At 46.7% G+C, this 12079-nt stretch overlaps 1 protein-coding gene across 1 annotated transcript in view; it reads left to right on the forward strand.

Annotated features, from left to right (window-relative positions):
* Nucleotides 1-11811, forward strand: part of LOC119463852 (neprilysin-1) — a 35699-nt gene extending 23888 nt beyond the window's left edge. Inside the window, exons 9-10 of the mRNA XM_049655410.1 lie at nucleotides 6698-6870; nucleotides 11410-11811. Of these exons, the coding sequence (XP_049511367.1) occupies nucleotides 6698-6870; nucleotides 11410-11701 (465 nt within the window). The 3' untranslated portion in view covers nucleotides 11702-11811. The remainder of the gene's footprint in view (nucleotides 1-6697; nucleotides 6871-11409) is intronic.
* The last annotated feature ends 268 nt before the right edge of the window (nucleotides 11812-12079 follow it).

The raw sequence follows: 12079 nt of genomic DNA on the forward strand, positions 1-12079 counted from the left end.
CCTAATACAGACCCCTGAGGGACACCAGATGTGTTACATGATATGACTTGGAGTCATGATGATTTATTGACACGTGCTTCGTGTACCTCTGTGGGAAAAGAAAAAAAAAGCGTACAACCCATTTAAAAAGGCTATGATCAATGTTAAGTGTGCTAAGTTTCAAGAACAGTAGCGGCTGTGAGACGGTATCAAATGCTTTAGAGAAATAAAAGAATTCAATTGCTGAGTATTTGGCTAACGTTCCATTATTGAAGGCTAAGGCTTCAATGTCACGGGAATAATGCTTGCGTAAAACTGTTCTCCTGAGTAGCGTAGAAGGAGTTAGATTCCAGAAAACAAAACTTGGCTGCAAATAATGTGTGGCGACCAAGATGTGACTCGCTTTCTGCGCTTGCAGTGCGCAAAAGCGTGGCCTTCGAGATTGGCTTCCTATAGTCCGAGAGCGCCTTCACTGGGCTGTGATTTAGACACCACAGGTGTTGTAAATACGCCTGTGGTGTATTTACTACACCACCTGTAAGTACACCACAAATACACACCTGTAAATACATCACAGGTGTATTTAAAGGAGATAATTTTTAAGTTTTATGCAATTTTTAAATATCGCCTCTGACAGCATAATTATTGGCCTTGAGCTGGATTATTCGAAGAGGCGGACAATACTAGCACGATAAATCGAAGCGCATGTTCGACTAATTAACAATAATTCATAAATTATCCTCTTAATTAATTACTTTACGACCTATATTGCAATTTACAAATTGTAGCCGGTGAGCTTGCAAGACGTATTAACTTGAATTTCCAGGATGACACCAGTTTCGAGATATAATTTCCCAAAGTGTGGAACGAAACACACGGCCGCTCCAGTTGTTTCATGTGCTTCCGTGCATAAAAGAGTGTTTTGCTAGAAATGCAAGTGTAACAACATTGCATTTTACGGCAAGTTCGATGGCGCATATCTCCAAACTGTCGTCATTCTGGAAATTAATTCCAAGTGGATACGCCTTGCAAATTGCAATATCTGCCGTGCAGTAATTAATTCAAGATAATTAGTGGATATTTGTTAATTTGTGGAATATGTGGATCGATTTCCCGTAATGTCCGCCTCTTAATAATCCAGCTCAAGGACTAGAGTTATGTAATCTGCAATGGGCTATTTTTAAAAATTCCATAGCACATAAATATGATCACCCTGTATATCGGCACGTAGGTATACCGCCGTTCAAGCACGTTTATTTTCATGAAGCCGTTATTCCGTAACCTAACCAAAGTGCGTTCGTAATGGCTGTCAGGTTGTTTTGGAGTCCGCCAATCGGGTGGTCAGTGAGCCGCCAGTCGCGCCATCCGCTTGGCGTTCTTTTCATTCTATAATCTAGCCCCATGTTCAACCGCGTTTTAGGAATGCGAGCATATTGTATGCCGTGTCTCAGACTTGTACGTTTCTCAAAACTAAAACTTAAGCAAATGGAGCGCAATAATGCAGAAAACTGGAAACAGCGTGGTTGTGACTGGACGTCAGTGCTAGCGATCAAAAAATGCAAACGTAGTTCATACAAGAAATTATGCAGATACCACGAACAATGGGGATGGGTACTTTGCTAAGCATTAGTGCTGCTAGCACTGTAGTTTATCCTGCCATCACTGGGAGTTCCGCATAGCGCTACAAGACCAGTCGACGTGTGATAACGTGTGATAATTACAGCAGCCAGACGACAAGGATATATTATGACGGTGACTGCATGACGACTGACTTTTTTTGTACTTGGGTGAAACAAAGTCAACTCGTTTCGTTACAACATTGGCCGATCCTAAGCACTGGGGGATCCCCCCCCTCAAGACATGCCGGGGCTGACTGTATTGAGCATGCAGGAGGAAGCCCCAACCCTTCGTTCTCTGTATGCTTTGATTGTCATCAAATTAGCCAATTCTCCGGCGTGGCCGTCTTGGGCGAGCAGCTTTCGCCGTGCTGGCAACGTTCAAAACAGCTAACGTTAAGTTTAAACTCTCGTGATATTTGCACCGATGTTGCTGTTAGTCCCGGGATATCTTCAAGACTCAGCTAACCACTTAAAACTAACACTCCTAAGGATGACAAGGCAGCCTTAACGGAGCCACATAGGTGTACCTGTCTAAACGTCGGCTGGTTTGTCTGAGGCACTTGAGACCGACTTATCCATGTGCGCTTTTCGAAAAAGGAAGTCAGTCGATGAGCGAGTTGTATTGAAGGGCAAATTCGTGTTTACCCACATTCTAAAAAAAAAAAATATGGCATGACCAAACAGAGCGCTACAAAGAGGCTGAGCCCAGTGCATATTTGGTGGTTCTGATAAAGGAAATTTTAGATTTTGCGAACGGCAAGCGGGGGTTTGGGTACCCAAAGGGACCTTTGACTCCCTAAAGTATTCGCGTACAAAAAACATGCACGCAATCTAATACCACCACCACCAGCTAAAGTGAACTATCAGTACGGTACGACCAAACACGCTATTCCGTGCTGTTTTTGAAGTTTTCAACTTCATCCACGTGGTCATACCCCTGCGTACTAAAAGAAACTAGCAAATTCTGCATGCATACATGCGAATTTTCTTCATAGTGTCACATTTATCGCTTGCCGCCTGCCTGGAATCGAGCCACTAGCTATAGAATGCACGCACCCGGAAGAGTGAGTCATGCCAGGAGCCTCGCAAGGCCAAACGTATTTGTCACCGCGAGCCTGACATTTCGTGTTGGAACACCTGTTGCTTGTCATTCCACCGACTTCCGACATGTGCTTCTGTCGACTTCATGCGCGCACATGTGCAATGTAAAAAAAATAATAATAATAAAAAGGGCATACTTCGGCAATGATAGTACCGAATAGAAATTGCATCGGAAAAGGAAGGGGGAGGGAAGTTTCAGCTTCTACATTGCCGCTAAGGCAGGTGTCGAGTAGATATTCCAGCTATGCCCCGTATCGAATCGCAAATCGCCGTTATATCCGCGACTTCGGACACTTTGAAGTGCAGGCGGCTGCGCCTATATTGGCCGCGTGAAGGCTCCAGTATACACAATGCGTGTGCCTATAGCCTTTCGTCTGATCATCTGACGCGTATGTGATGCTGGCAATACGAGCCTGCCGATCCCATTGCTGCCCCTATAACGGAAACGGCGCATATAGCGCCGGAGGATCTTCTACACAACGTCATGTAAGGCGTCGCGCAGCGCGCGATGTCGCAATTTGATGACGGTATGCGCAGCTTGGCGAAATGCGATGAGCTTCCATAGCATTGTCAAAAAACTAATTGGCTTTTATTGATGGCTCATTATTTTTTTTTACATGCGGCTTTGTTGTTGTTTCTTTTTTCTTTCTCCAAGGTTCTCGCGTTCATATTAGCACATTTCAGTTAATAGACATCACTTTTCTCGGCTTCTTTTTAAAGTCGTCCTTGTCTGTTTGCGCGCTGCTTGTAGTCGATCATAGGTCAGTAGAATAAGTGGACACTCACTCACAGTCGCTCACCAATATAGTTTTGCAGGCTATGTACTCGTTCACATTCATGTGCGCTCACGGCCATCAATACTCACTCAGGCACTCACTCGCCCCAAGTCGGCATCGCCAACAATCACTCACGTTCATAGTCCTTACCACTCACACTTATACCGACACCCATTCACGCTTATACTCGCGTCCACTTAAACTCACTTTTCACTTACTTTAGTTCACCGTCGCGTGAACCGGAGATCCTGTTCGCGCTCACGGCGCCTCAGAACTCTCCGGCACTCACTCCCACTCATGCTCAAGTCCACTCGCCCCCTTCGTCACTCAATGACGTTTTATCTCACGCATGGCATCTCACAAGTCGTTTGTAGCACTGTGGAAGCTGCGGGACTCCTTAGCCAATTGGAAGGCCGAATGCCCCTAGAGGTGTGTCCATCCGCGCACCGTCGTCTGCTCAGTGGCTGCTGGAATCGCCGCATATGACGTTCCATGCACAAAGGTCCTAACATGTCACGTATCGCTGTAACGTATCATGTACCAAGCAAAAACGAAGCTCTCTAATCCTGCCATTAATCGGACAGTTACGCCTGGAACTATATTCCGCTGCGCAAGGATATTGCGCCTTTGTGCGCCTCGTGCCTTCGGCAGCGCCGCAAACGACTTGTGAGATGGAGAACAAGTGCGGAGCGAGTGTGAGTCAGTAGAGAGTTTTAGAATAGGGGCCCCAAAGAAATAGCGTCGACACCACTGCGCATGCGCGAGACGCTAACTGCGTTTGGGTTTTGCGCTGGGCACGCTATTTCGCCGATTTAGCGGGAGCCCCAAAAGCAGCCCCAAAAGTTTTGCGTCAGCAAACATGGCGGCACTCATCGAAGCGGCGGCTCTCCGAGTGCCAAACTCGGCTTGATTCGTGGTAACGCGTGAAGTTCGTAAGCTAGGAGAAGTGACTGCGGTTGTCGCTTTCTCTCAAATAACGTGTGTAATGAAACTTGATTCATTAGACGCCGCTGATTCTGAATTCGATTGTCAATTTCATGGCTCGTAGGCCTAACGTGGATTAGCTTGGCTGGTGAAGGCACGTCAAGTTGGTTACTCAAAATTAGGCGCAATAAATCGATTGCTGCTAACAGAATAACATCTTAATTGAAATTAAACGCAAAACCACGAAGGTCAAAATTACTCTTCCTATCATAAAATGGCATAGTTTATTTTAATATTTAGAATAGTTTTTCTTTGACACCGTAGTGGCGCTGCAAGCGCATGACGCTATTCGCAAACGCAAAGCCCTATTCTAAAACTCTCTAGTGTACTCGTGGGTGAGTGTGCCACACCTATGCAGTGTCCAACCTATGCAATGTCCAACTTGATGCTTCGCCATAGTTCTACAGCTCGGAGATGTAGTAACGGTGCTCAAGATGTCTACGTAATACGTTACATGCAACTTCCTCTCCTGGTCATGACTAGAGGCCGGATCTTTAAGCAGTAAAAAAGCGCGTTTTAGGCGCCAAAAATAGGCAGGCAAAACAACGTTTTAGGCCTCCAACGTCGTAAATATAGGCACAATAAATTTTTACATAAATGCGTATAATTTCAAACGAAGACGTGCGCGACCTGTATCTGTGACAGGAAAACAAGAAATGTTATTGTTTATGATGGCACAAATGCGCCAACAGTTGAACATAGCCGTGCTATTGTCCCATAAAACTGTTGGACTAATGACGATCAATTGACTTAATTCATCAAGCACACTGCTCATATTCATGTTCAATGGCCACTGTACTCCAGCGTCTCATTTAGTAAAACAGGCATGAAAAAGAATACTTGAAAGCTGGTTAAAAAAAGTGCTACTTTATGTCTGCCTTACGCAATTAAATTAAGATACACCAAAAACAGACAAATTATAAATGCAAGAGAGACTATGATTTATTAAGAAATTAACATGTTCTTACAGTAGGACTCTTAGGTACAACTGTGGCAATTTTCTCATATACAATGACATTATCCGAATTGTACACGCAGCACGTCCCAACAATGCCAAATACACTTGCGCCCATTTGAAGTGCACATGTTTGAAGAAATCTATTTGGAAAGCACGCGGAACGTATACATATTCTAAGAATCACCGTGAAGATTGTGAAAACAATAGCAAACTACAACCATCTCCAGATTTTTGGAATCAAAATTGTGCCTCTTGTCACTTGGCATCTTGTACGCTGAAAAGGAACCCTCAATGGCGGTGAACACCTTACAAAATAAATTACAGACAAAACAATGCACATCACATTTTTCTTTCTTCGTTTCCTCTTCACTCTCCGTTCCCCTGACGGCCCTCCGCGGTTTCGCATTCGCCAACCGCTCGCGCCATGTCAGCGCGGCGGCGTATACTGGCCAGCGCGTCCCATTTCACTGCTGCTAGCGGTTGTTTTCCGGGAGTTGGTTGAACTAGAGGACTAGGTTGAACCCCATAGAGTTCCGAACAATGCTGCCCGGTAACAATAACAACGATCTCTAACTGCATTCGGAAGCAAAACTTGAGGCTTAAATCGTGTACATATAGGCGCCGATATTTAAAATAGGCATTTATAGGCGTTTATAGGGATTTAGGCACAAACACCAAAATAGGCATTTATAGGCACTATAAAAACACTATAAAGGCCCTCCTTATAATCTAATGCATGCTCATATATCAAAGTGCGGTGATAGGAGTGCAAGGAACAAAAAAGGCATTTGCCTAAAATCCGGTCTCTAGTCATGACCAATCGGAGAAGCAAAGGAAAATACGAGTTCTGGGTGCGGGGTGCAGCTGCTGGAAGTGAATTAACACAGCTAATCAACACGGGCCAAACCGAGCGATGCCTTAGTCTGGGGCCAACGTTTCGACAAGGGAACAATTGTCTTCGTCAGAGATTTTTTCGCCCTATTTGAGAAGAAACTGCAGGACTGACAGACAGCAGGTTGTTCGCCAGGCGCGTCTTTAAGGTACCCAGGCTCTCTGAGAAAAAAAAAAAAGAACTGACGCACCCATTTCCCAGCATTCCCATGCGATAACACTGCAACACTTTTACCTCTGCGTAACTGCAATAAACGGTACTATAAGCATGGCTTCCGAAATGTCGCTTGATCGTTGGTAGCCATGATGGAAGTTACGCGTTCACATTGTAGGCGATGGGACTTTTCTCAGCTGATGTGTCCTCGCTGGATTTGCGCTTGCGTCCACAGGAGCACGCCATGTGGTCCGGCGAGCTGCGAAAGCTGCGCTTGTGCTTGCAGCGTGCTTACGGCAACTTCAGCGCGGCCGAAGGGCGGAGCCGGCGGAGCGTCGACGGGTTCCGCTGCCTACGCACAAGCGTCATGGACCACGTGGTACTCAGGGCCGTGCACAAAGCCTACAAGTGAGTTCTGCATCCGCACCCCGATGGTTTATTTATTTATTTATTTATTTATTTATTATTTATTTGTTTGTTTGTTTGTTTGTTTGTTTGTTTGTTTGTTTGTTTGTTTGTTGGTTTGTTTGTTTGTTTGTTTGTTTGTTTGTTTGTTTGTTTGTTTGCTTGTTTGTTTGTTTGTTTGTTTGTTTGTTTGTTTGTTTGTTTGTTTGTTTGCTTAAAAAAAGTTGTCGCAGTTTCACCTGAAAGGCGAAGCATCAATTGCGATAGCAAATTTGTAGAGAGCTATACGGAGTAATGATATTAGCTTTATCAGCTGTATAAACTTGGACATGCCGCAGCACCGGCAACACGCAGAACTGTTGTCGACGCCGTCGGCGTTTTGCCCGCGTTCGCTCAAAATGCGTGCGGCGTTGGTGACTGTTGCCGGAGCCTCTGATATAAATAGGCACTTGGTGCCGCAGCTAAACGTCGCCTCCCTTCCCCCCCCCTCCCCCCCCCCTCCCCCACGGCCTCTCGCGCGTCGGAAGAAGGCGCGTTTGCTCTACATATATGGTGATTGTAAAGGAGGAAAGAGACGCCTACTTCTGCAGCCCTTAAGGAAGCACGGCGCAGAACGCGCGTTTGTTCTCCGCCGTGCGTTCACTCCCCGTCAAGCGCGCGCCCCTCGCGCCCTTTCACTCGCACATACAGCGTTCGGCGCGCGGCGACGATTTCATCCCCATTGACGTCATACGGAACCTCACGGCGACGGCGACGCCGACGGCAGAAATCTGCTTTTGAGTGTCCATATAATTGCTATCGCAATAAAATACTGCATACCAGGGATTGGCCCCAGCAGGAGTGGCCACATCACGTGAGAAGATTACACGTCGTTCTAATTCAAAAAATATCAGCAAAAAACGGCATGTAGGATCAGCAACATGACAATAATGGGATTAATTAAAGTGACTTTCCCGTTCTGATGCGAAATTACAGCCTTCATAAACGTCGCATGGTGAACTCTTTGATCTGTCATGGGAAAAAACACTTTGCTTATGACTTATTTCTTGCAAAACATTTGAGTTAATGACTGACTGTTTAGCTGCTTAAGCAGCGCCGCCTACAGAGATAGAGAGTGGCTGGCCGTTGATGGCCTGACCTCTCTCCGTCCATGTAGAGTTTCCAGGCTCGAGGTACCGGAACAAGGGACCCCTAGTAGAAACTTGAAAAGTTATCGGTCCTACAAGCGATAAGACCACAACGTATTTGCCTATTTGCGCCTGTTAAGCTATACGGGTATACACAAAGAAGCTTTAGAAGAACAAGTCACCACGTATAGCGATTGGTGGAACAGTAAATCATAGGCACAAAGTTTAGAGACGGGAGCACGGGCAGTGCGGTTGTAGATGGTCTATATGTGGATGCAACGGGTGTAGCTGATAAGTGTATAGTTGAGATTGTGAAGAACTGGAGTTAGGCGGGTCGTGTATAATATGGCGAGGAGATAACCGGCGGTCTGTTTGAGTAACACCATGAATTCCAAGAGAAGTGAAGCAGTCGAGGACGGAGGTGAATTAGGTATAGTATCGTGAGATTTAGTGAAATTTGTAGGTATATGACGGAGTCAGCTGGCGCAAGACATGGGTAATTAGGGATAGCTGGGAGAGACCTACGTCTTGCAAGAGACATATATTAGGATGACGAGGGGGATGATGTTGCACAAATAGTTATAAACTTGCCCTAGAGTCTGCGAGTATTCGAAAACACGAACCGCGAATATAGTTACTGCTGTTCGATTCGCATTCGATTCGAGAATTCACTGTTCAAAGTTGTCGTATATTCGCTTCTTTCGAATATGTGAGGGATAAAAGCAGTTATTGCAGTTTCGAAGGAGACAAAACGATGGATATGACGACTTTTTATGAAGGATCCAGCTGCAGGGTAACTATTGCGGCTTTCTTGGACTTTTGGTCCTAAGCGAACACACGGGCCATATAACTTCTGCTCAATAATTGCCAGTCGTTCAATAAGAATGGCTCGCTTTTAGACAGCCTGCGTCTGAATTTGTTCCCATTCATCATTTTTGCAGTTTCACCATGTTTGCATTCATTTAACGCAATGTGCGGTGCTGTAGTACAACGTACAGTCGACCACGATAGTTTGTGGACCACGAGATCTCAGAAAACGTTAAATTTCCGAACATCCTGTAACAGTGGTCAGTAAAACCGTACAGGACAACATTCCTCGCATTTACTAGGATAGGCTGGAAATGCGAATACCAGGCTGTGTTGTGAGGCTGCGGAGATGTTCAGCTTTTTTTCTCAAAGCCCGTGGTCTGCAAACTTTCGTTCGTGGCGAACACAACGCGAACACAACGCGAACACAACGCTGTTCGTGCATCTGGTAACATGGTGTTTGCTTTTGCTTAGTTATAGTCATGGTGCCACAGATGATTGGAAAAATCTCTGTCACTTATAGGATCGAAAGAACCCCAGGTGGTCAAAATTAATCCGGAGCCCTCCACTACGGCGTGCCTCATATTCATAACTGGTTTTGGCACGTAAAACCCCTGAAAGAAGAACTTGTCCGAATTGTGAATGCGGTGTGTCGCAATGCACATGAGCCTCATCTCGTCTTCTTCTTCTTCTTTTTATTGCGATAGCAATTATATGGACACTACAAAGCAGATTTCTGCCGTCGGCGTCGCCGTCGCCGTCGCCGTGAGGTTCCGTATGACGTCAATGGAGATGAAATCGTCGCCGCGCGCCGCCGAACGCTGTATGTGCGAGTGAAAGGGCGCGAGGGACGCGCGCTTTCACGGGGAGTGAACCCACGGCGGAGAACAAACGCGCGGTTTGCACCGTGCTCCCTTAAGGGCTGCAGAAGTAGGCGTCTCTTTCCTCCTTTACAATCACCATATATGTAGAGCAAACGCGCCTTATTTCGACGCGCGAAAGGGCGCGGGGGGGGGGGCGAGGGGGAGGGAAGGGAGGCGATGTTTAGCTGCAGAACCAAGTGCCTATTTATATCAGAGGCTCCGGCAACAGTCACCAACGCCGCACGCGTTTCGTGCGAACGCGGGCAAAACGCCGACGGCGTCGACAACAGCTCTGCGTGTTGCCGGTGCTGCTGCATGTCCAAGTTTATACAGCTGCTAAAGCTACTATCATTACTCCGTATAGATCTCTACAAATTTGCTATCGCAATTGATGCTTCGCCTTTCAGGTGAAACTGCGACAACTTTTTTTAACCAAGCTGACTTCGCGCGAACGTCATAGTACATTTTGCTTTACATATTCGATATTCAATTTGATATTCAGTGGTCTTTTTTTTTCAAGTGTTCGTATTCGATTCCATTCGGAAATTTCACTATTAAAACACCCCCAATAATTTACACCTCTTAAAGTGGCAGTAAAGGGCAACGCTAAATCAGTGTAGGTATAAGGTATTCCTTCAAAATTCTATTTTCGTTAGTTTCGCGGTAAAAGGTTGATTACTAGCAGAGAAATTTAGGGCAAAATTTCGGCTTTGTAATTTGACGCTGAAACCCCAGCGTGGCTATATGTCAGTGTGACGTCATTGAATTCGGAGTACTTGCTCGGATTTGGGCCTCTGAGGCGGCAGTGAAAGTTCTCGAAACTCTCCAAGCTCATTCTTTGGCCCCTTTGAAATACAACCTAATCCGTATTTACTGATAAATGCTGGCTCTCCCGTCCAAAGAGTAGATGTGAGCATGAAATGGCTGCCGGCTAAGCAGATTGGTTGGAACTGATACTAGCCACAATCTTAAAATGGGTATAGTCCATGTTCGCAAGAGCACCCCCCACCACACCACACCACACAACCATCCGCGACGCGCCGGACGCTCCCGGCCTTGTGACGCAGCGTGGCGCCATCTCTCGAAGGAGACGGCGCAAAACCCGCGCCGCGGAACTCACGCACCGCTGGTGTTGAAAAGAGCACAGTCAACCCTGTCTCAGCGCCAAAAGATGACAATCAAGTGTATGGTGCCCTGTATCTGCCCGTTGAACGTCGCTATTAGAAATGACAAATAAAACTTCAGCGTACTAGAAGTTATAGCTTGAGTGATATTGTGAACAAACGTTAGGAAGAACTCGGTAGCAATATTTTTGTAACTTATTTGGGCAGTAACTAGCATATGTAATGCGGTCCTGTACAAATGGTTGGGGGCCAAAGACCGCATTTTCTCAACTTTTGACTGGTTGCCCGGATGACCTCGTTTTGTTCTCGCAACGATGCCTGGATAACGGCTCTGGCTTTTGGCTCAAGGTCACCTGAAGGTCGCTGACAATGAGAGCTAAAAGCATTTCGTGCTTTAAAAACATTAGTTCGAGAAAACGCCGTCGACATCCACGACGTCACGGTGTGCCTTTTCTCACCGCGTAAGAGCGACCTTTTTTTTTTTTATTGTCGAAGGGTAATTTACTAAAAGAGCGTAAACCTGTTTTTGTCTTTAAATGTCTCTTATATTATGTTGCCTTTTTCTACTGTTCGCGCTTCCCGCTTCCACTTCTACCCATGACATCCTGCCGCGGTGGACAGGACGGCCGTGGTGACGTTCTCGCCACAGACGGAGCGCGGCCACCGAATGCGCGACGTGTCCCTGCATCTGCCGGAAGTCCCCAAGGTCAGCTCGGAGCAGCTCTTCTTCCTGCTGTACGCGCAGTCCTTCTGCGAGCCGCATGAAGACGTCGCCGACGTGGTCGAGAGGGCGTCGTGGGCGCCGACCAAGGTCCGGCTCAACCGGCAGCTGGCGGACTTCGGGCCGTTCGCCGACGCGTTTCGATGCGCCCGCGGGACACCCATGCACCCCACCCAGAGATGCACCGCATGACCCTCATCCTCGCGGTGTTTTTCTTTTCTTTTTTTCCGCCTTTTTTTTCGTAACCGTTTTCTTTTCCTTGGACTTTTGTTAAGGGCCCGCATTAATAAAAGCGAGTCGCTCTAGCGCCAAGCCCGATGTACGTCGGTCATTTCGCGCGTGATGTGCGCTCCGGGAGCACCTGTTTACGAGGTTATCGATCAGGGATCGCCGTGGTTTGTCAGTGCGCGGCCTCTGAGATTGCACCGGTGCACCAAAGGTGGACCGATGCAGTCTCAGAGGCCACGGCCATTGAATTGCAGTGACCACTTCAACAAACGGCCCTGCTGTCCACTTTCTTGAGCCGAGTGGGAAGTGGCGAGCTTTAGGACGTTGTGAAATACGGTGACA

Source organism: Dermacentor silvarum, chromosome 9, assembly GCF_013339745.2.
Source record: "Dermacentor silvarum isolate Dsil-2018 chromosome 9, BIME_Dsil_1.4, whole genome shotgun sequence".
Taxonomy (NCBI): Eukaryota; Metazoa; Arthropoda; class Arachnida; order Ixodida; family Ixodidae; genus Dermacentor; species Dermacentor silvarum.